The sequence below is a fragment of the Scyliorhinus canicula genome, chromosome 4, assembly GCF_902713615.1.
Source record: "Scyliorhinus canicula chromosome 4, sScyCan1.1, whole genome shotgun sequence".
Taxonomy (NCBI): Eukaryota; Metazoa; Chordata; class Chondrichthyes; order Carcharhiniformes; family Scyliorhinidae; genus Scyliorhinus; species Scyliorhinus canicula.
Genome location: NC_052149.1, coordinates 229,578,572 through 229,605,789, shown reverse-complemented (window position 1 = coordinate 229,605,789; position 27,218 = coordinate 229,578,572). Strand labels below are relative to the sequence as shown.

General features: G+C 48.0%; 1 protein-coding gene across 1 annotated transcript in view; it reads right to left on the bottom strand.

The window, feature by feature from the left end:
• Positions 1-7,302: 7,302 nt before the first annotated feature.
• Positions 7,303-27,218, bottom strand: part of mgat4b (alpha-1,3-mannosyl-glycoprotein 4-beta-N-acetylglucosaminyltransferase B) — a 366,555-nt gene continuing 346,639 nt past the window's right edge. Inside the window, exons 12-15 of the mRNA XM_038796210.1 lie at positions 19,490-19,568; positions 14,076-14,163; positions 12,578-12,690; positions 7,303-8,702 (exon numbers count right to left, since the gene is read on the bottom strand). Of these exons, the coding sequence (XP_038652138.1) occupies positions 8,676-8,702; positions 12,578-12,690; positions 14,076-14,163; positions 19,490-19,568 (307 nt within the window). The 3' untranslated portion in view covers positions 7,303-8,675. The remainder of the gene's footprint in view (positions 8,703-12,577; positions 12,691-14,075; positions 14,164-19,489; positions 19,569-27,218) is intronic.

Below are 27,218 nucleotides of genomic sequence, written 5' to 3'. Positions count from 1 at the left end.
AAGGTACATCCTGATTATGGTTTAACTGACCAAAAATAATAAAATAACAGAGGAAATACACAGGTGCACTTATGGGTGGATGGATGACTGTGAAATACCATCAGCTGTAAGGGCACGCACCAGCACAATCAGTGCCATCTATTTTGCTTCGATACATGTGTGAGTGTTGAGTGTGCGGCTGCAGCCTGTCAGTCTCCCGAGTGTAAATAACAGACCCGGCCAATCCTGCACTGTTTTTCATGGGAAACGACTGTGTTCCACATGGCGCCAGTGCTAGCCCCTCAACGGTAGCGGGATCGGTCCAGATGCGACACTGCTTTTTCTGTCGTAAACGTCCACGGATTTTCCATTGATGTCAGCACTTCACAGAAATGGAGAATTCTACCGATGGTTTCTTCAAAATGGTTGTTGCAGCAGATTATCGATATCTCCGACGTTTTTCTCGTTTATCCAGATCCTCCCGACATTGATCATGCTCACAGGGACCATGGTCAATCACTGTCCAATCTGAGTCATAGCAACATCCACATATTCACACTGAAGACCACGGCAGCTTCGCCGTGCTCACAGTTCTTAGGCTTACACCTAGTTAGCCTTTTGGACCATCAGGCTTTGCTAGTGTCTTTATAGAATACAATCCCGACAGTGCAGACGGAGGCCATTCGGCCCATCGTGTCTGCACCGATCCTCTGAAAGAGCACAATACCTAGGCCCACTCCCCTGCCCTATCCCCGTAACCCAGCACATTGATCATGGCCGATCCACCTAACCTGCACATCTTTGGACTGTGGGAGGAAACCAGAGCACCCGGAGGAAACCCATGCAATGTGCAAACTCCACACAGTCATCCAAGGCCAGAATCGAACCCGGGTCCTTGGTGCTGTGAGGCAGCAGTGCTAACCACTATGCTGCCATGCCATCTTACGGATACCTATTGGGCAACATAATGTAGGTTGTGAGGCAGCCAATCTGCACACAGCAAACTCCCACAACCTACAATAAAGTATATAATCTGATGATCTGTCTTACATGTTGATTGAGGGATAAGTATTTCCCAGCACACAACAGCTACAATAGCATTTATGTACCACCATTAAGTTAGTAAAACGTCCCAAGGTGCTTTCCAGGAGTGTGATAAATAAAGTTTGACAATGACGAGAATGCCCCTGCCTCTTCTTTAAATCTTGGCCTCAGGGTTTCCTACTGCCTCTGACAGTGCGGCACTCCTTCAGAACTGCACAGGGATGGTCATCTTGGGTTACAGCAGAGGTCTTTGGAGAGAGGCTTGAACCCTCAGCCTTCTGCCTTGTTTCCAAGCACAGGAGGATTTGTTGCAGGGAACGGTTGACACTGAGATGACCGTGTGAGGGAGGAGTAGACAAACATGCGGAACAGAGTACGATGCACAGCTGCAAGGAAAGGACACGATGATAGAATTAGTCCTATGTTGCTGTACACCAAGTGGCCTACTCCTGCCCCTAAGCCCGAAGTTCATACACCAGGTGCAGCAAATGGCCTGATGTTCTTAAACTTGAATAGTTCTATAGAAATTTGCACTTGAAAGTTTTCATTGCTCATTTGCTTTGTGATGTGATTTGCATTGTTGGGAGTGGTTGGAACCATTGTGAGTAGGAATTCCCCTCAGAGAAGATATAAAATCACTTGCCTTCATATACTGCCTTTTCTTTTTGAAAAGCATTTAAGGCATTTATAATTTTATAATAATAACAGTAAGCAGTACAAATACAAATATAAACATAGTGCAAAGACCGCTTCCCTCCCTCACAAGTCCCACCTCCTCTGAACAATAATCTAACACCTCCCCCCCCCCCCCCCCCCCCCCCCCCCGTCTCCGGGCTACCGAGGAGGCAAAGGCCAAGACGTCGGCCTCTCTCACCCCCTGGACTTCGGATCTTCCGATACTCCGAAAATCGCCACCTCTGGCCCCGGCCCTTGTTTTTAACACCGTGGACATGACTTCTGTAAAACCCTGCCAAAATTCCCCAAGCTTTGGACATGCCCAAAACATATGGACATGGTTTGCTGGCCCTCCCACACAGCTCACAGACCTGTCCTCTGTCCCAAAAAACTTGCTCATCCGGGCCACCGTCATGTGTGCCCGGTGAACGACCTTAAACTGAATCAGGCTGAGCCTGGCACATGATGAGGACATGTTGACTCTGCTTAACGCAGCCGCCCAAAGACCTGCCTCTATCTCCCCCACCTAGCTCATCTTCCCATTTGCCCTTTAGCTCCTCTGTCAGCGTTTCCTCAGACTCCATGAGTACTTTATAAATATTCGCAATCTTCCCCTCTCCCACCCCTGTTCTGGAAACTACCCTGTCCTGTAGCCCCCGTGGTGGTCGGAGCGGAAAGGTCGAAACCTGCCTTCACAAAAAATCCCCTACCTGCAGATATCTGAATTCATTTCCTGCTGGCAGTTCAAATTTCTTAACTTCTCCTTCAAACAGGGGAAGGTCCCATCTATGAATAGATCCCCCATCCTCTCAATCCCTGCTCTCTGCCATCTCCGAAACCCCTCGTCCAACCTTCCTGGTACAAACTGATGGTTATTGCCAATTGGAGCCCAGACCAATGCTCCCCCCACTCTCATATGCTTGCTCCACTGTCCCCAGACTCTCAGGGCCACCACTACCACCGAACCTGTGGAGTACTGGGCTGGCGAGAATGGCAGAGGTGCTGTAAACACCTAAACATGTGTCCTTGCATGATGCCGCCTCTACTTGCTCCCATACTGACCCCCTTTTACAGTGAGCTTCACAGCTGAAGACTATTGCTAATGAGGATTGGCTAAGTTAGTTGTGAGAACAATTCACAGCTGCAACTTGTGTTTGCTGCTTGCTCCTGCTGGTGGCTGCAGATGCCTGGAGGCTGCTGTTGCTGTTTCCTTCATTTTCTATAGCTGGAACGAAGGACAATTTTTTCTAAGATACCTGGGTCCTGGAACACCGAGCTCAGGGGGACATACGAGTCTAGAAAGCAATCCGGTTTGAAGCAAGAAGATGCTGCAGGATCTGGTGCGCAACATTGATACAAATGGGCCACCTGATGATGTTGTTGAAGAGATGCTTTTGCAAGTTGCTGATGCTCCTGTTGCTGGTCTGGTGAGTGGTGCATTTAACTGGTGCGTCACCGCGGGTTAAACACGCTAGAAGTCAAGGATGTTCAACTACACCTTGAGCGTCAGTGGAATATGTGGATGCCAGGATTAGGTTCCAGTGAGATTGGGCCGTGTGGGAGGGGCCTGCACAGCTGCGGCTCCTGGGCAGAGAATGGCTCTGATCGTGATGCGTTTTTGTTCGTCTTCCCAGTATTATTAGCTGATTTTTGTATTTCAACTACTCACTAATGCAAATATAATGACCCAACCCACTCACTTTTATCTAGAGCAAATTATCTTAAACCCCTCCCCTCTGTCAACTCCTCCACCAAGTGCGAGGAACTCATGGATGAATTTGTCACTAAGGTGGAGACGACCTGATCAGCCACTTTCTTCCTCCCACTAGCCTACCTGGCTAAATCTCCTTTAAAGTTCCACCTGGCCTAGCCCTGAACCTGCCCACGAGACCCACCTCCAGGTGCCTTTAGTTACTAACGGAGGCGTTCAAGTCTGATGACCCTGACCAATATAGGAAATCCAGGTATTAAAATTTTTTTTTTTTTTTTTTTAAAAGAGTACCCAATTAATTATTTTCTAATTAAGGGGCAATTTAGCATGGCCAATCCACCTAACCTGCACATCTTTGGGTTGTGGGGGTGAAACCCACGCAGACATGGGGAGAATGTACAAACTCCACACGTACAGTGACCTGGGATTTGAACCCGGGTCCTCAACACTGGGACTGCGGCGCTAACCACTGCGCCACATGCAGGAAATCCAGATATGACGTACGGAAAGCCATCAGGGACACCAAAAGACAATACTGCACCAAACTAGAGTGTCAGGCCAACGACACAAACCCACGACATCTATGGCAGGGCTTACACAAGATCACAGGCTACAAAGCAAGGCCAGGCAGAATATCTGGGGCTGGAGCATCCCTCCCACTGAACAAGTTCTACGGCCACTTTGAACAGTGGAATGTGGCCACCCTGCGCGTGGGCAACGGGCAACAAAATGTCTCATAAGCCACACTCGGAACCCACTGGCACAGGACCTCAGAAAAATAACCCCCCCCCCACACTCCTGGAACATTCTCTACACCAGATTTGTACAACACAGTCCAGCCCTCTAAAGGTCTGTATCTGGTCTTCCCACCACCATGGTGATCAGTTTTTAAAAAATGATCACCATTCTGGTACTTAAAGTTTTAATATTTCTGCCAGCTTTTCCTGGCAGCAATATTCAAAAATGGAGATTGAATGTGGGGGTCCCAGGCTATGCTGCTGGTACTAGGTTAAGGATCGGGCCAGGGATCAGGAAAAAGGGGTGGAACAGTATGGATAATGGCCGTCACCATGTTGAAAACAGGAAGTGAGCGAGGGGAGAGTGAGAGAGAAGGGGGTGGGGGGGGGGGGGGGGGGGGGGAGAGAAAGAGAGAGGGTGAGAGAAACTGAGGGGGAGCGTCACCATCACTCCCCACCCCCTACCCATACAATCCCATCAGCATCCTCCACTTAGTTAAAGCATCCCTGGCTCTATGATTGAAAAATAAATTTAAAATTTGGCCCCTTGCATCCTCCTCCACGTGCTATAAACTGATAATGGTCCCACCACCTGGTTAATGCAAATAAACCACCAGCTGTGATGGTCAGAAGCAAATTCCTTGCTGACTTTTTAGCCAGGGTGGGGTTGAGGGAATGGGCTTTGGGCATTACGGGGTGCAGCAAAATGCAGCCCGTGGCAATAATTTCCAATCAGAGACCTTGGATTCCAGCCCCCCCACGGCATGCTTTCTAGTGGCGGACGTAACTCGCCGTGGGCAGCCAGTGGGATTTTCTGGTCCGCCCAGTCACTGGGGAACACACTGAGGGGATGGCCTTTAGTGGGCCTGGAAGATCCCAACAGTGGTAAGGGCTGGAAAGTCCCCACTTGTATATCTGAATACACAAAGCAAATGTAACAAGGTGAAAGAACTAATGGCAAACATCGGTTTGATCCAATGACCATTACAGAGTACCGCATGGTGACTAAGGTTGGCAACTATCCTCTATTCGAGTATAGAGGTATTGGGGGAATCCCTAATAATTAAAGGTGACATTAGGATAGTGGTAAGGAAGGATCTTTGTCCAGATTAGTTGCATTTAGTATGTTTGGAGATAAGAAATAATTAAGAGCCAGAAACACTGATGGGACTAGTTTATTTTATTTAAAACCTATTACATCCCGAACCTGTCACAGATGTGATGAAAGGTCACAGACCTGAAAGGTTAATTCTGCTTCTCTCTCCCCAGATGCTGCCGACCCACTATTTCCAGCATTTTCTGTGTTAATTTTTATCATTTATTTCCATGTCTCAGCCCCAACATGAAAGTACATTTTTAAAATTCATGCATGGGCTGAGAGTGTCGCTAGAAAGACCAGTATTTATCGCCAAATCCCCAGTTGCTGCATTTGTTGTTCTAGGTAGTAGAGGTCACGGGTTTGGAAGATACTGGGCTGGATTCTCTGGTTCCCCAGCCGCATGTTTCCTGGCGGTAAGATTCTCCACTTTGGTCGCTTATAGATGGGATTTCCCATTGTAGCCACCCCATGCCACCGGTAAACCCACGTATGGGGTGTGCACTGCCAGGGGGAAAAGAGGATCCCAATGGATGGAGAATTCCAGCTGCTGTCAAAGGAGCCGTGGCAACTTGCTGCAGGGCACCTTTTATATGGCACACACTGCAGCATTGGTGGTTAATGTTGAAGGTGGTGGAAGGGGTACCATTCAAGCCGGTCTGCTCTGGCCTGGATGGTGTTGAGCTTCTCGAGTGTTGTTGCAGCTGCACTCATCTAGGCAAGTGGAGAGTATTCCATTGCACTCTTATAGTTGCCAATTATTAATAGATTTCTGGAGGTTTCATTAAGAGATATGCCTCACCTTCCAGCCATTAGTTGGCCAACACATCCATCCTTGTACGGCCAACGTATGCAAATCTGAAAGCAAAAAGACTGGGCGATACCTGACAGTTAACCAAGCAGCTCTTCCACCAACCCACACCCCCCCCCACATTTTCAATATTTTTATATCTGCTAAAGAGAAATGTTCACAGAAACTGGCAAACAAACAGCCCTTTTAATGCCCAATGATTTTTCTCCAGGGTTGTACATAGATATCGATCTTCCATTCCTGGAGATTCGCACGTCAATCCTGGAGGTTGGCAACCTTCCACACTCTCCTAACTTGTGCCTTGTAGATGGTGCGAAGACTTTGGGGAGTTAGTTCGGTGTCCAAGTCGATGCTGGGTGGTCCGTCCCGTTTCATTTCTCTTCAACCTTTCTGTTGCTGTTTGGTACAACCAATTGGCTATTTCATGGGGCAGTTAAAGGTTAACCAGATTAGGTGTCTGCAGGCCCAAATCATAGGCCAGAGCCATCAAGGACCATAGTAGATCAACTGGGTTTTTACAACACTCTCGTAGTTTCATGGTTGCCAATGTTTTTTTCTAAATTTAGAGTACTAATTCAGAGAGTCGGAACTGGGGTTTGAAAGATCTACAGAGCTCCCAATCACAACGAGATGTTACCAACAAAAACATTGTCTTGTGTCAGCAGTGTTCCTTTTACTTTTAAAATAATTTAGAGTACCCAATTCATTTTTTCCAATTAAGAGGCAATTTAGCATGGCCAATCCAGCTAGCCTGCACATCTTTGGTTTGTGGGGCCAAAACCCACACAAACACGGGGAGAATGTACAAACTCCACGCGGACAGTGACCCAGAGCCAGGATCAGTGGCGGACTGGGTCTAAAAATATTGGTTGCCAGGAGACAAAGGGGGCCCACCCACAACTACAATGCTATCATTTAATTATCATTATAGGGGCCCCACTTCATCAAGGGCCCACTTGCCATCGGGCAAGCTGACACCCTGGCCAGTCCGCCACTGGCCAGGATCGAGCCTGGGACCTCGAGGCAGCAGGGCTAACGGACTACGCCACCGTGCTACCCATCAGCAGTGTTCCTTAAGTGAACAACTCGGGAGTTCAGTTGGGTACATTTTATGTGGGTTCTGGAAAGCGGGGTATTGCCTGTCAGGAATGAAACTTCCTGGGTATTTCAAGCAACATCAGTCGTACTTCTAATCTCTGATGATCTGGAGAGCGGAAGATTTGGCCCAATGAATTTTCTCCATCCACAATTATGCATTATTAATTATACACATTTATTATCTACAAACTGGACCTCATTTACAGATTGTTGTGTAAAATAGTACAGTTTATAAAATGAATATATTAAATTATTTCATCCATTCGCTGTGAACTTTATTACTGTTAACATAAAAACACCTTGGGAGTAGAATTCCTCTCACCAATAATTTTACATGAAAAGTTGCTGTGATCATAGAGAATGCTCCATTGTCCACTCACACCAACTTCCACCTTCCAATTATTGACATGGCAACAGTCAGACCCTTCAACCTTGGACTATAAATAAGAATAGAATCTGGTACAGCATTGTTTTGGTTGACAAGAATTTAAAAACAAAAATCTGCATTCATTAGGCAGAGTAAATGAATGAGTTCTTGACTTGAGTAGCTTTCAACAGCCCCAGAAGGTCTGAATCACAGCACTAACATCCAATTTGTTCTGTCAAACTTTCACACCAACCATTCAGCAGGAAAAGGGTCAAATTGCCATTTGGGAGTATTGAAAACTAGCCCTCACAAGTTGAGATCCTCTCCTCCACCCTGTGAATTAGCAAATCTACATGGGAAACAGTGATTTCTCCAGCACCCATTTCTAAGGAATTCACACAAACTATGACTCCAGTTAAATATTTCAGGAGTTGTTTAAGAACCAGCAATCATGCTTGCATCTGAAACACTACTGAATTTAGTGGATATAAAATTGTCTCTAAAATAAGTAAAAATGAGTACGGAAATGATTTGGGTAAATCTCCGATTTGAGACATTGTTCAGAGACCCTCTTAATTTTCCAGCCTCGGGTTAGAGATGCTCCATACCCCCTCCCTTCAATTATAAACACTTCCCAATCCTACCCTTTTCAATTAGAGATGCCAGCCATCTCACCCTTCCCCAGCCACATCCCGCTTCGCTTAGAGACAAGACCCTTTTTTCCTCCGAAGCACAAGTGTCCATCATAGTCAGCACCTCACGGTGAATACATTTAGCAAGATACAGGTTAAAAATGGTGCCACTTGTAATAAATTGGACCAGTGCGCATCAGAATGGAAGATCGCATTATAAATGGATTTCGATTTCACACAATCTTTGTTCAGTTGAGTATAAAATGGTGTCACGTCAGACACGAGCTGTTCATGGGTGCGCCAGTGCACACAGTTTTCTTTTGGGGGGGGGGGGGGTAGGAGAGGAGGGAGTTTGCCTCACTTGAGGTTCCCCCTCTACTGCTCTTCCTGAATTGACCAACAGGTGTTGGGAGTCTTTCTGCGATTAAATTGATGATCCAAGAACAGAGATTCCACGAGACGAACTGTTCCAAATCTGGAAGGGAGCCGCACTCCATCACGGTCAAAACTAAATCTTCTCTACTATTAAGTCTCAGCTTTCTTTATAAATATCTGAAAGAAATATCACAATATTTTAATAAATGTGATAAAAGACACCTTTTTGTTACTTAAAATTTTGCAGCACAGAAAAAGACCGTTCAATAAACTAGCCCTTGCCCATGTTTATGCTGCACGCAGGCAGCCTTCCGCCATATCAGCATGATCCTCTACTAATTTCTCCCTCATTGGCCTATCGAGCTCCTGCTTAAATGCATCAACACTATTTGCCCCAGTAACTCCGTTTGCAAGGGGGTAGGAATACAACAAAACTGGAGAAGTCTTGCTACAACCGTGCAGGGCATTGACGAGACTGCCCTTGGAGGATGGATCTCCTTATTTAAGGAGGCATTGGAAGTAGTTTACAGAGAAGGTTCACGAGGCTGATTCCTGGCATGAAGGGGCTGGTTTAGGAGGGAAGGTTGAGCAGATTGGGCCTGTACCCGTTGGGAGTTTAGCAGAACGAGAGGTGATCTTCAATTCTGAGGTGGCTTGATGGGGTGGATGCGGAGAGGAAGTCTAGAAACAGTGGCAGTTTGGGTCTCCCATTTAAGACAGATATGAGGACGAATCTTTTCCTACCAAAGTTTTTTGAAACCCTCTCCGCCAGCAAGCAATGGAATCTGGGTTGTTGAATATTCAAGGCCGGATAAGACAGGTTTTTGATTGACAAAACAGCCCAGGTGTTACGGGGAATGGACCGGAATGTTCAGGCCACAATCAGATCAACCATGATCTTATTGAATGGCGGAACAAGTTTGATGGGCTGAATGGCCTACATTTCATATTCCTTTTGCTATTAAAGTGACTTCCACGTTCGAATCACTTTCTGGATTAAGAAGTTTTACCCAAATTCCCTATTGAATTTACTAGTGGCTGTATTATATTCATGGACCCTGGTTCTGGGTCACTCACAAATGGGAACATCTTCGCGGCATCTATTATATTAAACCCTTGTATATTTTAAGGACCATCATAAGGATAATCATAACCACCCCACAGCTTAGTTTCCACAGAAATGTACCAGCATTAATAAAACAATCAAAACAAAATACAGAATTACGCAGTGCAGAGAGAGAGAGAGAGAGATACTGTGGGAGTACATTGCTACTACACTAGATTTTGATCAATTCATATTTGAAGTTACAGCAAGAGGTGCTGAACAATTCTGTGGTTCAGTGGGTAACACTCCCAGCTCTGAATCAGAAGCTTGAGGGTTCAAGTCCTACTCCAGAGATTTGGACACAAAATCCTAGGCAGATGCTGTCAGGGGACTGCCGTGAGGTCAGAGGCACTGCCTTACAGATGAAGCCCCATTTGCCCCCCCACCCTGCCGCCTCAGACAGATGTTAAATATACATGGTCCTACTGGAAGAGGAGAAGGGGTATTCCCTCTGGTATCCTGAGCAAATATTTATCCTTCAACCAACATGACCAATTATGGATTTTCTAATCATTTATCACATTGATGTTTGTGGAATCTTGCTGTGCACAAATTGGCTGCTGCGTTTTCCTACGGTACCACAGTGGCTGCATTTCAACAAGCTATTAACTGGCTGTAAAGCACTTTTGGATGTTGTGAAGTTGGGAAATGTGCTTTAGAAATGTGAGTTGTTTCCCTTTTTTCTTTAATTTCCATCCTTGAGGTGGACAAGTATAATTCCGGACCTAAGGAAGTAGTTACCACAGTACGACAGTGACTAATGGCAGACCTCCGGTCAGCCTCCACGCCTCACGGGATTCACTCTGGCAGGACCAGATGATACTCACGGAAATATGTCGTAAACCTACTTATGACCTACCTGCCCGTGATCCACTGGCCTCCGTCGATTCTCCGGCCTCCCCAGGGAGGCTGCAGCCAGACACCAATCAGTGCTGGTCCACCCAAAACATGGACCAGGTGGAATGGCATTTGGGGGGGGGGGGTGCAGAGCAGATACGTAGGGGCCTCCGGGAGATTTGGATGGGGGGGGGTGGGGTAACAGGTTGGGGCCCTGGAAGGGAGGGGTGCTGGGGGGGGGGGGGGGGGGGGGGCTGAAGAGGGGGGGACCCCCAGGGACCCCATAGCAGGGAGTCCTCACTTGATAGGTGTGGGTTATTGCCCATGTGTGTGGGGGGTGACATTTCCTATGGGTGGGGTGTGGGACACACACAAGCCCACCGAGGTTGGGGCACCGTTTCAAAATGGCGGTCCGATCTTGGAGTTCAGCTTCCCAGTACTGAAGAAAATTCTGAGTGTGGGCTAAACTGGTGAGAAACTCCCCAGGGCCCATTGAATAGTGGTGCCAGAGGCTGCAGGAAACTCCCTGAAAAACCCACCACAAATGAACTTAGACACTTTTCTGTATTTTCTAATATTTATAATTAACATATAAGTGGGACAAGAGAGCAGAGAGGGTAAGCGACGTAAAGGGAAAATACAGAGAAGGTGCCAGGAAGTATTTCTGTACACAAGTATTCAACAGCTGGCTGGAGCTGCCGGGGACTGTGTGACTAAACACCTAGGTACAGGTCAGGGAAGGGCTGGCCTCCACAGCCTTCTGCGGCAAAGAGTTCCACAGATTCACCACCCTCTGGCTGAAGTAATTCCTCCGCATCCGTTTTAAAGAATTGTCCCTTCAGTCTGAGGCTGTGCCCTCGGGTTCTGATTTCTCCTACTAGTGGAAACATTCTCTCCACGTTCACTCTATCCAGGCCTCTCAGTATCCTGTAAGTTTCAATAAGGTCACCCCTCATCCTTCTAAACTCCAATGAATACAGACCCAGAGTCCTCAACCGCTTCTCATCAGACAAGCTCTTCATTCCAGGGATCATTCTTGTGAACCTCTTCTGGACCCTTTCCAAGGCCCAGCACATCCTTCCTTAGGTACGGGGCCCAAACGGCTCACAATATTCCAAATGGGGTCAGCCCAAAGCCTTATATAGCCTCAAAGCACATCCCTGCTCTTGTATGCTAGCCCTCTCGACATGAATAATAATAACAATATCCTTTAATTCCGTTCGCCCCAAGTGCTATTTCTAACTGCTTCTTTAAAATAGTGTTTTATTATAATTAATAACTAATAATAGTTTGTATTTCTTTGTTTTTAAAAAGCATATTACCAACACGGTGGGCAGCACGGTAGCACAATGGCTTCAAAGCGCCAGGGTCCCAGGTTCGAATCCCCGCTGTGTCACTGTCTGTGCGGCGTCTGCACGTTCTCCCCGTGTCTGCGTGGGTTTCCTCCGGGTGCTCCGGTTTCCTCCCACAGTCCAAAGACGTGCAGTTTAGGTTGATTGGCCATGCTAAATTGCCCTTAGAGGCAGCACGGTGGTGCAATGGGTTAGCCCTGCTGCCTCACGGCACTGAGGTCCCAGGTTCGATCCCGGCTCTGGGTCACTGTCTATGTGGAGTTTGCACATTCTCCCCGTGTTTGCGTGGGTTTCGCCCCCACACCCAAAGATGTGCAGGCGAGGTAGATTGGCCACGCTAAATTGCCCCGTAATTGGAAAAAAATGAATCGGGTACTCTAAATTTATTTTTAAAATAAATAAATTGCCCTCAGTCTCCAAAAAGGTTAGGAGGGGTTATTGGGTTATGGGGATAGGGTGGAAGTGAGGGCTTAAAGTGGGTCAGTGCAGACTCTATGGGCCGAATGGCCATCTTCTGCACTGTATGTTTTATGTTCTAACACCCCAAGACAGTTCAAACGACTGATAATCAGACAAAATTTTGCATTGCCCACAAAAAGGAAACATTAGGACAGATCACCAAAACCGTGGACAAAGAGGTGGGTTTTAAAGAGAGTCCTAAAGGAGAAGAGAATGGTAGAGAAGTTGAGAGAGAGAATTCCAGAGCTAAGGCAGTTGAAGGTCCGGTTATAATAGTGGAGTGATAGAAAGAGAAATACCTCGCTAAGTATCACCCAGACTGGCGAGTCCGACAGGGTAGACAGCCGGACCACCTCCAGCGGACCAAACATTGGATCTACAGCTCCCTCAGCGATGCCATTTGTGAAAGAAGCTGAAACACAAGGTAAGGAATGAAAGACCTGGTAAGCCATATTGTTTGATTGTTCAAAGTTTGCTTTACATTTTTCATAGCTCATGTTGTGCCGAGTCTGCAGGCCCACCAAAATGTTGAGCTTTATTTAGAAGATGTTGCCACTACTGTGATGTTAGGCTAACCGTTTGCCCACGCAAACGGCTGTCGATGACGTCAAGCAATCGTTCTCTTAAAGTACCCCTGTTCAGCTACAAGGCTGCTTGTGAGGAAACACCAAAAACACTGACTACACAACATTTCCTCCCCCTTTAAATCAAAGATCCCTGACACAATAAGTAGTATAACATTAACGATCAACAAGTAATATGAACAATCAATCATCAACAACAGTCAATATGTCAGACGTTCCGGAGGTCGCCGTTCTCGGTGTGTTTGCCGGTGAACCTCATGCATTGGCCTTTTAGTTCTTGTTGCAACCACTGGTTGGCAATGTAGAAATCGTGTTTGATTTGCAATTGAGGTGCTGTTTCCCCAGTTGGTTTGGTTAGTGTCAGTTTCTCAGGAAGATCCAGGTTGTCTCTTGAACCCACTTATCACGCGTGGTACAACTTCTGGCCAATTTCCATGACTCTGGCGAAAAACAGGACATTTCACCTTGTCCTCCCACCGTATAACCTGATCCTGCTGTTTCAGGAGAGTTATCTACTGGCTCGAAGTAGAAAATGTTTCCACACCGCTATCGACTATTTAGTAAGGGAGAGTCCATCTGCGTTCCCATCAAAGTTCGAGACGATACTTGGTTATGTATGTTTGTGTTCACAAGAGCAATGTCCACCTCTGCATTCTGCTTGCTGCCTCCAATGGAATCCCTGGTCCTAAATTCATTGCCAGTGGACGATGGTCCATCAATAAAGTGAATTCCTCCCACACAGGAATTGTAAAACCGTTCTATTCCAAAGACGATACCTACTGCTTCTTTTTCTAACTGCCCATAATTGCTTTCAGTTTTATTCAAGGTCCTTGACGCAAAGGTGTTCGGCTTCTCTTCACCTGTGGGCATTATGTGGCATTCACCAGCCCAACCCCATAAGGGGATGTCAGATGCACCGGTAGATTTGGATCAAAATGAGTCAGGATTTCGGACTTGAGTAGCGCATCTTTGGTTTGCACGAATGCTCTCTCACATTGATTCCCCATTTCCACTTTCTATTTTGACAAGTAGATTATATGTGCAAAGGTTTTAGAATAGTCATCAGATACGGGACAAACCTCCTGTAACACTTTAGATCAAAGTTGGCTGCCCATGAGGTATGGGTCTATTTGATGCAAAATTAAATTAATGTTGATGCTGTGCAACAAAAATAGAAATCTCAACACTACACCGGCGTGTGTGACAGTCTTACCAATTCGGATGTACCCATCTTCTGTTCTCTGATATTTGGGAGATTTGTCTTGACCATCCAGTAAGACCTCCTTCCATGTCAGTTCTGTCTGTAAATTAGAATAACAAAGTCAGAGTCCATTCAAGTTATTTGGAGATGTATTGTTTCAGATATCAATCCTTCCGAGTGTTGAACTGTGGAACCTGCACTGACCAACACTGTGAACTACACTGCCTCCCAGTGCGGCATCACCTCACTTTCCAATTTCTGCTCCTGGTTTACAATTTCCACCTTGACTTCCTCCCTCTCTACCCCGGCCACAGAAACCATGGTGATCTCTGCAGTCCAGCAATTCTGGCCTCTTCAGAATCCCTTCAGCTGCTGGGGGCTCCGAGCTCTGGAATTCCCTCCCTAAACCTTTCTCTCCATCCACCTCTTTCCTCCTTGAAGAGGCAATGACTAAGCTTTTAATTATCTACCTTATTTGGCTCGGTGTCAAATTTTTTCACACATACACTCCTGTGAAGCAACTTTGGAAACTTTACTCCAGTTAAGACGCTATATAAATGCAAGTTGTTGATGTTGGTCGGGAAGTGCATCTTTACCCCCAACAGCCACTCAGAGAAAATGGTCCTACAGGGTAGGGAGGGAAAGAGCTGGAGCAGTGAAAAGTGGTGAAAAGTGAACCTTGTTGGAAACTGCACATTGGAGACACTGGTCTAGATAAGACTTTGATTGTGCAACCTTTCATGGCCAAATTTCCTGCAAACAGTCACATGTGAAGATGGGGATTATTGAAATGGTAAATGGACTCAGACACTCAACACTAAACCAACTGGAGAGCACCAACAGCTCCTGAAGCCTATTCACATTCAATTAGATATGGATAATCTGTACCTCAACTCCATTTACCCACCTTCTCTTCACATCGCTCGATTCCCTTAGTACGACAGAAATCTAAACTCAGCCGTGAAGATTTTCAATTGACCTTTAGCGTCCAAAGTCTTGTGTGTGTGTGTGTGTGTGTGTGTGCGCGCGTGCGTGTGCGTGCGTGCGTGCGTGCGCGTATACATTGACTTTAAGACACAAGTGCATTTCTTGGACCATGAGTATGGAAGATTGATCAGTTTCTCTGCAGCTGGCGGAGGAAAATGGAAAACCACGCAAGGTATTTATTGGTTGAAAAGCTGAAACAACTTTTTTGGAACTTTAATACAAAACATACAAAGACGCAGTGTAAGCCACCAGTGAGATAAAGGCCAGGATGTCTGCCCCCTCCCCCATCCGGACCTCCGGTACAACCAAACCCCCAAAAATTCCACCAATGGGCAAGGCTCCAACCCAATGTTTAGGATTGCCGACATAGTCTCGAAAAAGGACCTCCAAAAGTCCTCCAGCTTTGAGTATGACCAGAATATGTATGCCCCCAGACACCAATCACATCCATCACCCACCCCATCATAAAAACCCACTCATTCTAGCCTTCGTGAGGTGTGCACCGGAACACCACTTTCAGCTGGATGAGACACCGCCTCGCACAGGATGCGGTCGAGTTCACCCTTCTCAGTGCCTCACTCCAAACCTCCAAGATCGGTCCCAACTCCTCCGTCCACTTTGCCTTCATACCCTCAACCGAGCACATCTCCCACACTGGTATATACCCGGCGTGTTGGCCACCTCCAAACCAGAGCAGGATAAGATCCTCTTGAGAAAGATAGAAGCTGCATCACTGGAAAAATACTTTTTGAGCCAGTTGCACACCTGGAGGTACCTGAACCCATCAGCTTCTGTAAGCCCATATTTGGGTGACACGGTAACGCAGTGGTTAGCACTGTTGCTTCATAGCGTCACGGACCCGTTTGGTTCCCGACTTGGGTCACTGTCTGTGCGGAGTCTGCACATTCTCCCCGTGTCGGTGTGGTGTGCTTGTTAGGTCAATTGAACATTCTGAATTCTCCCTCAGTGTACTCAAACAGACGACTAGGGGATTTTCACAGTAACTTCATTGCAGTGAATGTAAGGCTACTTGTGACACTAATAAAGATCATTATTATTCTTTCAGTTCCCCTAGACTGGCTTACTGACCTTCCAAAAATAAGTCTCTCACTTTCTCTAAACATGGGGCAGCAGGGTAGCATGGTGGTTAGCATAAATGCTTCACAGCTCCAGGGTCCCAGGTTCGATTCCCGGCTGGGTCACTGTCTGTGTGGAGTCTGCACGTCCTCCCCCTGTGTGTGTGGGTTTCCTCCGGGTGCTCCGGTTTCCTCCCACAGTCCAAAGATGTGCGGGTTAGGTGGATTGGCCATGCTAAATTGCCCGTAGTGTCCTAATAAAAAGTAAGGTTAAGGGGGGGGTTGTTGGGTTACGGGTACAGGGTGGATACGTGGGTTTGAGTAGGGTGATCATGGCTCGGCACAACATTGAGGGCCGAAGGGCCTGTTCTGTGCTGTACTGTTCTATGTTCTATGTATCCTTCCATTCCCTAAATTTCACTCCGACCTAGGTGGTTCGAATAACTGGCTCGCACAGATGGGGGTCAGCTTAGAGGCAGCCCTCAAATGAAAACGTTGGCGGAGTTGTCTTCAAATTTTTCACACGGCCACTACTAACGAGTGTTTCTTCTATTTTTTATAAATATTTTTATTCCCCATTTTCACAGTTTCTCCATAATTTACACCCCACCCACAAGCGGTAAACGGTAACGAATACAAAGTCAATTTCCTTATCAACAACAACGATTCCATCCTCCCACCACCCCAAGCAACAACCTACCTGACAATATAAACATCAAATAGAACAAACCCTCCCACAGTGGGACAAACAAAGGAGAAATAAAAGAAAAAAGGAATTAGGAATCGCCTATGGCCACCATTAATCTATAGAGTCCCTCCCACCCCCCCTAACATTCAATGCCATCCAATCCCTGAAAGAGTACCATAGATGGCACCCATGCATTGCAAGCCCCCGCCCCCCCCCCCCCCCCCCCGGCTCCTCCCCTCCACTTCCCCTTACAAAAATCCCCCCCCCCCCAACTTCCGTTCCTTCTCCACCCCCCCATCTTTCCACCCCGGCTAGACTCATCAAGACCTATTTTGTCCAACTCCGATGGCTGCAGTCCCTCCCCACCACCTCATTCCCGTTCACTGGCCGGCTTAAACAAGCCAGCGTGGAGGCCCCCGCCCGGGTCTCTTTCCACCTTGCCCGGCCCCAGGAAAACCAAGAAATCCCCTTTCGCACACAAACCCCGCATACACATCCAAGCTCCAAAGAACCATCATTGCAAGTGAAAGTCCCCTCTCTTCCCTTGTCCAAGTATATGCAACGTTGGCTCATTTAGCACATACACCCGCAGCAGTGAAAAAATATAGTTACATGAGGCTACATCGGTACATGACCATTTCTCAATTCAGCCACAGTCCTTCTGCCTTTGCAAACTCCTCCGCTGCTTCCGCCGTCCCAAAATAAAAGTCCTTGGATTTGTAGGTCACCCTCAACTTAGCTGGGTATACTTTGCCGCACCGGACCGTACTGATGTACAGTGCCTTCTTCACCCAGCTGAAGGCAGCCCGCCTCCTTGCCAGCTCCACCGTAAAGTCCTGATATATGCGTACACCAGCACCACCCGTTTCTGCTTTGCCCAGCAGGGGACCTTCTCCTTCACACTGTACTTACGAAGACACAGAGTCACTACGCTTGGTGGCTCACTCTCCTTTGGTACAGGCCTCCACGACCGATGAGCCCGATCCAGTTCATATTGGGAGGGATCATCATCCTCCCCCAGTAGCTTCGCCAACATCGTGGCAAAATACTCCATCGGCCTCGGGCCTTCCACCCCTTCGGGCAGACCCACAATCCTCAGATTCTGTCGCCTGGATCTGTTTTCCAAGTCATCCATTTTGGCTCGCGACCCTCGTTGATCTCTTATCACCTTCCGCATCTCCTTCCCCATCGAGGTAAGTTGATCGATGTGCTGTAACAATGTCTCTTCCACTTCCTTCAGCGCCTCACCTTGCTCCCGTACCTCCGCCACTGCGTTCAATACCGCTGCCCTCACCGGGGCAATCGCCTCCTCCACCAGCACTTTCCATACCGCCCCTATCTCCTTCCTCATCGCCTCTATGTGTTTTGTGAACTGTCTTTCTAGTTCCGCGGCCATCACAGTAGTCATTTCTTCAGCCGTGGGCAATGTGCCTCCCCTGGTGCCCCAGCCTCCATTTTCCTTGCCGTCCCCGCGGTGACCTTTCCACTTCCTGACGGACTTTCAGCTGCTTTTTTCACGGCCGTTTTTTTTACTTGTTCTCGACATCTTCCTTCACTGTGCCTTCTCCCTGCTTTTGCCGCCTGTGTTACCCCGGGACCGGGCGTTAGACCCCGAAAATGCCGTTCCCGAGCAGGAGCCCTCCAATGTGCGGCTGCCTCCCACCCACCGTCACCGGAAGTCGCCCAATCTATTCCTTAACCATCACCTTCACTTCTGTCCCAAGCTCATGGTAACGGGATTATGGCAATGCTGTTAGGATAAGATTTCCACGGTTTTGACACAACAATGATAAATTGGATTAAAATATTGGCACAAGGTCAGCACTGAGGTGTCAAAGCGCACTCTTTGAAGATGTACTGAAAAAAAGACTGCATTTTCTTCATCAATATTAAATGTATACAATATCAGCACAGTGGCTCATTGGTTAGCACTGCTGCCTCACAGCGCTGAGGTCCCAGGCTCAATCCCGGCTCTGGGTCACTGTCCGTGTGGAATTTGCTCATTCTCCCCGTGTTTGCGTGAGTTTTTCCCCCACAACCCAAATATGTGCAGGTTAGGTGGATTGGCCATGCTAAATTGCCCCTTAATTGGGAAAAAAATGAATTGGGTACTCTAAGTGAAAGAAAAAATGTGGACAATCTCTGGTAGTGACAGGTGACGTGCATCATCTGCAGCTACATCGATCCTTTGGCTTGAACATAGAACATACAGTGCAGAAGGAGGCCATTCGGCCCATCGAGTCTGCACCGACCCACTTAAGCCCTCACTTCCACCCTATCCCCGTAACCCAATAACCCCTCCTAACCTTTTGGGACAATAAGGGCAATTTAGCATGGCCAATTCACCTAACCTTCACGTCTTTGGACTGTGGGAGGAAACCGGAGCACCTGGAGGAAACCCACGCAGACAAGGGGAGAAGCTTTTGTGTTTTTCTTGACAATTTGTGCCTTGTGACGCCTACTGCAGCCAACCTGCCTGGTCCTTGATTGTGGTTTCTCCATTGACCAAAAGCACAACAAGTGCATGAGGTATTTTCCTTTGTTAAACCACCTGATGTTTTAACTCCTCAGGCACTGTTTCCCACAATATCAAAATGCAGGTTAAAAATTTGAAGACATGCAAAAATTCTTACATTGTAGGTTTGCTTAACTTTAGTAAAAACAAGAGGACTTACATCAAAAGGCAAAACTTCAACTGTGGTGTTGAAGAGTTTGTCACCAGGATGCTCGATATTCCCACTGCGGAAGAAAAACCTGAGAACAGAAAAGGAAAAAAAAGAGAGGTTTGATGCACAAGTGGCAAGGGCTTTGCACCAAAACTGATCCTTCTGGCAATCATCACCATGCACAAGCAGAATTCAACATAGCTGTATCTCTGAAAGCAAGGCAGAGAGCCAGACAGAGAGGGAGTGGGCAAGAGGGCGAGAAAGAGAAAGAGAAAGGGAAAGAAAAAGGGAAAGAGAAAGAAAGAGTGGAGCTCCGGTGATGGGGGAACGGATAGAGCTCCGATGATGGGGGACGGATAGAGCTCCGGTGATGGGGGAATGGATAGAGCTCCGGTGATGGGGGGGATAGAGCTCCGGTGATGGAGGGGATAGAGCTCCGGTGTTGGGGGAACGGATAGAGCTCCGGTGATGGGGGGATAGAGCTCCGGTGATGGGGGAACAGGTAGAGCTCCGGTGATGGGGGAACGGATAGAGCTCCGGTGATGGGGGAACGGATAGAGCTCCGGTGATGGGGGAACGGATAGAGCTCCGGTGATGGGGGAACGGATAGAGCTCCGGTGATGGGGGAACGGATAGAGCTCCGGTGATGGGGGAACGGATAGAGCTCCGGTGATGGGGGAACGGATAGAGCTCCGGTGATGGGGGAACGGATAGAGCTCCGGTGATGGGGGAATGGATAGAGCTCCGGTGATGGGGGAACGGATAGAGCTCCGGTGATGGGGGAACGGATAGAGCTCCGGTGATGGGGGAACGGATAGAGCTACAGTGATTGGGGACGGATAGAGCTCCGGTGATGGAGGGATAGAGCTTCGGTGATGGGGGAGGGTAGAACTCCGGTGATGGGGGAGGGTAGAACTCCGGTGATGGGGGAGGGTAGAACTCCGGTGATGGGGAAGGGTAGAACTCCGGTGATGGGGGACGGATAGAGCTACGGTGATTGGGGGGGGGGGGGGGGGGGGGGGGGGCGGATAGAGCTCTGGTGATAAGGGCGGATAGAGCTCTGGTAATGGGTGAGGGTAGAGCTCCGGTACGAAAGAGAAAATGCTGGAAAATCTCAGCAGGTCTGGCAGCATCTGTAGGGAGAGAAAAGAGCTAACGTTTCGAGTCTGCATGGTAGCATTATGACAGCATGGTAGCATTGTGGATAGCACAATTGCTTCATAGCTCCAGGGTCCCAGGTTCGATTCCCGGCTGGGTCACTGTCTGTGCGGAGTCTGCACATCCTCCCCGTGTGTGCGTGGGTTTCCTCCGGGTGCTCCGGTTTCCTCCCACAGTCCAAAGATGTGCAGGTTAGGTGCATTGGCCATGATAAATTGCCCTGAGTGTTCAAAATTGCCCTTAGCGTTGGGTGGGCTTACTGGGTTATGGGGATAGGGTGGAGGTGTTGACCTTGGGTAGGGTGCTCTTTCCAAGAGATGGTGCAGACTCAATGGGCCGAATGGCCTCCTTCTGCACTGTAAATTCTATGATAGTCTATGAGTCCGATGATTCTTTGTCAAAGGTAACAAACTGAGAATGTAGGGAATATTTATACTGTGGAGTGAGAATGAAAGATGAGTCATAGCCACAGAAACCCAGGGAAACAGGGTGCTAATAGCCACAGAAACCAAGGGGAAAGAGTGTTAGTGGCAGTCCCCAGAGAGAACAAAAGGTGTGAAAGTCCAAACAGCTGGGAAACTAACTTCAATGGCTTGATGTTCAGTGGTCTGGTCATGGTCTGAGGGAGGTAGGATGAAGTATTTGAGAGTTGGCGCTTAGCCTCAGTGAGGTAGAGGTTAGTGCACCAGACGACAACAGCACCCCCTTTGTCGGCAGGTTTGATGACAAAGTCGGGGTTCGACCTAATGGAGTGAAGAGCAGACAGTTTGGAAGGAGAGAGGTTGGAATGGGTGAGGGGGGCACAAAAATTAAGTCGGCCAATGTCCTGTCGACAGTTCCCAATGAAAAGATCAAGGGCAGGTAATTGTCCCAGCGGGGGGGGGGGGGGGGGGGGGGGGGGGGGGGGATCCACTTGGAGGAAAAATATTGGAGGCACATGAAGGGATCAGTGGAACGGGGGGGGGGGGCATTCTTGCCCAAAGAAGGGGGCACGGAGACAAAAGCGATGAAAGAAGAGTTCAACATCATGTCGAGCCCGGAATTCATTGAGGTGGGGACGTAAGGGTAGAAAGCAGAGTCCTTTGCTGAGAACAGCGCGCTCAGCCTCAGAGAGGGGAAGGTTGGAGGGTATGGTGAACACGAGGGTACGAGGGATTGAGACTGGTGGAGGGCCTAGGCTGGGCAGTGGTGTTGCTAAGTTGTTGAAGCTTGTGTTCCTTAACATCTGCAAGAAACAGGAAAAGATTCTTGTTAAGGTGTCGAATGATGCGAAGGATGAAATGAAACTGGGACAGGGAAAGCTTTGAAAGAGAGTAAGATGGTGCTGCTGGAGAGAGATGTCGAGTGTCTTCATGTGGCGCCGCATGGCACTGAGTGCGGCTTTCAGGATGCGACGAGAGCAGCAGTTGGAAGAATCCTGTAATCCTGGAGGTTACATGTAGGGTGGAATTTAAGTTGAAACCCCCGTGTGGGGCAAGTCAGAGATGAACGCAGTCATGGAGGAAGGAAATGTGGCTGTGGAAGCGAGTCTTGGTAAATACCTTGTCCAACACTAAGAGAGAAATGGAAAGCAGTGAAGGTGGATAGTGGGTGAGGGACATACGAAAATCCTGTCAGACAGAAGAGCAGGACTTCTTCAGGGTAGGCATTCCTGGAAGACAAGTGGCAGTGAGTTGAACACTGGATAAAAGCAAATTACTGCAGATGCTGGAATCTGAAATGAAAGAGAAAATGCTGGAAATTCTCAGCAGATTTGGCAGCATCTGTAGGGAGAGAAAAGAGCTAATGCTTCGAGTCCAGATGACGCTTTGTCAAAGCTGGGTGAATGTGTGGAGCTTGCACGTTCTCCCCATGACTGCGTGGGTTTCCTCCAGGTGCTCTGGTTTCCTCCCACAGCTGCACTGCTGTTGATCTCTGCCATCCAAAGACTATCTATGGATCATTTGATGAATTCAGAGGAATTATAAATGTTTTCAGTCTTGAATGTAAACCCTAATGCGCTCCTGTTTGAAGGTTTATTACGTAGCATACAGATTACTTAATGTTGTATTATTTGGGGGGTGTATTTGATTTACTGGTTGCTAAGATATTCATTGTTTGTTTTAAAAAGGTTAACTTGAGTTCATAGAATAAACATTGTTTTGTTTTAAAAAACCACTGGTCCCTGTCTGCTGTACCATACCTACAGAGTGAGCCATGTGCTCTCCATACCACAATCTATTAAAAGTTACGGGTCAGGTGAATTCCATGATACACTTTGGGATTCTCTAAACCCTGGCTCATAACACATGGCTTAAAGCTCCAATTTCATTTTCTCTCTCTCATTTTCAATAAGGATGTGGAGATGCCGGCGCTGGACTGGGGTGGGCACAGTAAGAAGTCTTACAACACCAGGTTAAAGTCCAACAGGTTTGTTTCGAATCATTAGCTTTTGGAGTGCTCCATTCATCTGAGGAAGGAGCTTCGCTCTGAAAGCTAGTTGATTCGAAAGAAACCTGTTGGACTTTAACCTGATTTTCCATAAGGTGTCAGCTACATAAAAACTAGGAGCTGGAGTCAGCAATTCAGCCCCTCCGGCTTGCTCCGACATTCAATTTGATCATGGTAGACCTCATCTTGGCCTATTCTCCACCTCCATGCCGCTCCCCATAACCCTTCACCCCGTTCCTAATTAAGAACTTATCTATCTCCTCACATTTGTTTAGTGTTCTGGCATCCACTGCGTCTGGGCAGAGAATTCCACAGATTTGGAACATTTTGTAATTCCCCCTCATTTCTGTTTTAAATCTGCCACCTCGAGTCTAAAACTATGGTTCTAGAATGTCCAATAAGGGGAAACATCTGTTCTGCGTCTACTCTGTCAACTCCCTTTAGCACCTTATACATCTCAATTAGATCTCCTCTTGTTCTTATGAACTCCAGCAAGTATAGGTCTAATCTGCTCAATCTCTCTTCATAAAGCAAGTCCTTCAACCCTGGAATCAATCTAGTGAACCTTCTCTGAACCACGCCTATGCATTTACATCCTTCTTCACGTAAGGGGACCAAAACTGTGCAGAGTACACCAGATGAGGTGGCTCAGTGAGTAACATTTAAAATTAGAGTTCCCAATTCTTTTTTTTCCAGTTAAGGAGCAATTTAGCGTGGCCAATCCACCTCCCTTGCACATCTTTGGGGTGAGACCCACGCAGACACTGAGAGAATGTGCAAACTCCACATGGACACCCGGGGCTGGAATCGAACCCAGGTCCTCAGTGCCGTGAGGCAGCCGTACTAACCACTACGCCACCATGCCAACCTGCTCAGTGAGTAACATGAACCAGAAGGCTTTGAGTTCAAGTTCTAGCAAAGCCCTTAATAGGGTAGTATGTACATGGACTGTGGAAAGACAGTAAATGGGTGTCTCAGCGTCTGCTCCTTCCCTCGCCCACTGAGCCAAACGTCCTCTAGTGATCTCCAACCCTGGTCCCTGAATGCACCTTGATCTCCAGTTTCTCTACTATCGTGCACCCCCCCCAACATGCCATCGCTGGGATAATAATCTTATCCATAGGCCAGATCCAGCTCCTTCAAGCCTATTCCCAGTGAACCACAACAAGCCAACTTCCCTGTCACCACCTCCATGTGTCTGACTCCACCTCTGTCACAGCTCATCTGCCGCTGAAACCCTCATTCATGCTTTTGTTACCTCAAGCCATAAATATTCCGACACACTCCGGGCAGGTTTCCCATGTGATGCCTCCATAACCCTGACGTTGTTCTAATCTCTGCTGCCAGTGTCTCGATCATTCACCAGCTCTGTACTCGCTGACCTACATCGACTCCTGATTAAGCAATGTCACAACTTTAAACATCTTATCCTCTGTTTAATTCTCTTCATGCCCTCGTCCCTTCCCATCTCTACTCTCCTTTGAGATATCCATGCTGCTATTAAAAAATGAAGCCATTTTAAATCGCTCCACCATTGCCTGCAGCTACTAAATTCCTAAGCTCTTGGGCGGCACAGTGTTTAGCACTGCTGCCTACAGCGCTGAGGACCCGGGTCGCTGTCTGTGTGGAGTTTGCACATTCTTTTTATTTAAAAAAATATTTTAATTCTCCTTTTTCACATTTTCTCCCGAATTTACACCCACCAACAACAAACAATAATCAACAACAAATATGTCAAACCCCATAACAATAACAACGATCCCATCCTCCCACCAACCCCCAAACATTAGCCCGCATGTTTACATAAACAAATGACAAAAAGGAATCAGGGATTACCCATAGTCACCCTTAATACACACAGCCCCCCCTCCCCCGAACCCTCCCACCCATCCCCTCCCAACTAATATTTGATGTTATCCAGTTCTTGAAAGTGCATAATGAATAATGCCCATGACTTGTAGAACCCCGTCGAGATTCCCCTCAGTTCGAACTTTAACTTCTCAAGGGTCAAGTATTCCAACAGAGCCCCCCGCCACGCCAGGGCATAGGGTGGAGAGGCTGCTCTCCATCCCAGCAGGGTCCGCCTTCGGGCGATCAACGAGGCGAAGGCTATGATATCTGCCTCCGCACCTGTTTCCAACCCTGGAATCTCCTCCAGCAATGTGGAAGCCGGTTCCTCCGGGAAGCTCTGTATCTCCTTCCTGGCAAAATCCCGAACCTGCATATATCTGAACATTTCTCCCTGCTCCAGCCCATACTTCGCTTCCAGCTCCCTCAATCCTGCAAACCGACCTCGAAGAAACAAATCTTTTAGCGTTTTAATCCCATCTCTTCCCATTTCCGAAAACTTCCATCCCACCTCCCTGGCTCAAATCGATAGTTCCTCCGAATCGGCATTTCCCTTGACCCTGCCTCCAACCCGAAGTGTTGGCGAAACTGCCTCCATATTTTCAATGAAGCTATTATTAGCGGACTCCCTGAGTATTTCCCCGGAGCTATCGGGAGCGGCGCTGTTGCTTGTGCTTTCAGTCCCGACCCCCTGCACAAACTCTCCTCCATTCTGACCCACTGGGAATCAATCCCTCTGACCATTCATCGACCATCCACATTCGCCGTCCAGTAGTAGTACATCAGGTTCGGGAGACTCAAACCCCCTGCCTGCCTTCCCCTCTGTAGCAGCCCTTCCTCACTCTGGCCACCTTCCCTCCCCATATGAACGAGGTAATCCTTTCCTCAATCTCCCTGAAAAAAGACTTTGGCAGGAAAATCGGTAGGCATTGAAAAATAAACAGAAATCGTGGCAACACATTCATTTTAACCACCTGTGCCTGACCCGCCAGTGACAGAGGAAGACCATCCCACCTTGCCAGATCGGCTTTCGCTCTCCCCACCAAACCAGTGATGTTGTACCTGCGAAGCCTTCCCCACTCCCGGGCACCCCCAGATACCTAAAGTGAGTCCATGACCTACCGGGGGGTGGTAGCACCCCCCCCCCCCCCCCCCCCCACCCCCCCACCCCTGGCCGAGACACCACAAAATGCTCACTCTTGTCCAGGTTCAGCTTGTATGCCGAGAAAGACCCAAATACTCGCAGTACCTCCAATATTCTTCCTATTGACGCACCCGGTTCCGACACAGCAGCAAGTCGTCGGTATATAAGGACACCCTATGCTCTATCCCCCCCGCACTATTCCTTTCCATGCTTCCGAACCTCTTAATGCGATGTCCAAGTGCAAACAGCAGGGGGGACATAGGACATTCCTGTCTTGTCCCACGGTGGAGAAAGAAGTATCTCAAACTGACATTGTTCGTGTGGACACTCGCCTTCGGCTCCTTATATAATAGCTTTACCCAGTTCACAAATCTTGGTCCAATCCCAAACCGCGCCAGCACTGCCATCAGGTACCCCATTCTACCCGATCAAACGCCTTCTCGGCATCCAATGCCACAACTAACTCTGTTACCTTCCCTTCCGCCGGTGCCATAATTACATTCAAAACCCTCCTAATGTTCGAAAATAGCTGCCTCCCTTTCACGAACCCCGTCTGATCCTCACCTCTCACCTTCGGGAGGCACTCCTCCAGCCTACCCGCCAGTACGTTCGCCAATACTTTTGCGTCTACATTCAGAAGTGATACGGGCCTATACGACCCACACTCCGTCAGATCCTTATCTTTTAAAGCAACAGTGAAATCGATGCCTGCCCCAAGGTTTGCGGCAGCACTCCCTTCCCTATCGCCTCTTCAAACATCCCCACCATCAGGGGTGCCAACTTATCCTTAAATTGTTTACAATATTCCACTGGAAACCTATCCGACCCTGTCACCTTCCCCGACTCCATCCTCCCAATCGCATCCTTTATCTCCTGCTCCAGTATTGCTCCTTCTAATGTAGCCCTGTCCCCCTCCCCTAGCCTCGGGTATTCCAACCCATCTAAAAATTCCTCACGGTCTCCCCCGGGTGGCTCTGACCTGTACAACCTCTCGTAAAACTCCTCAAAAACCTCGTTAATCAGCTCCGGAGCCACCACCAACTTCCCGGCCCTATCCCTTACCTGAAGAATTTCCCTTGCCGCTGCCTCTCTCCAGAGCTGACCTGCTAACGTATCTTATCTCCATGTTCATAAACTGCACCCCTTGCTCTTCTCAGT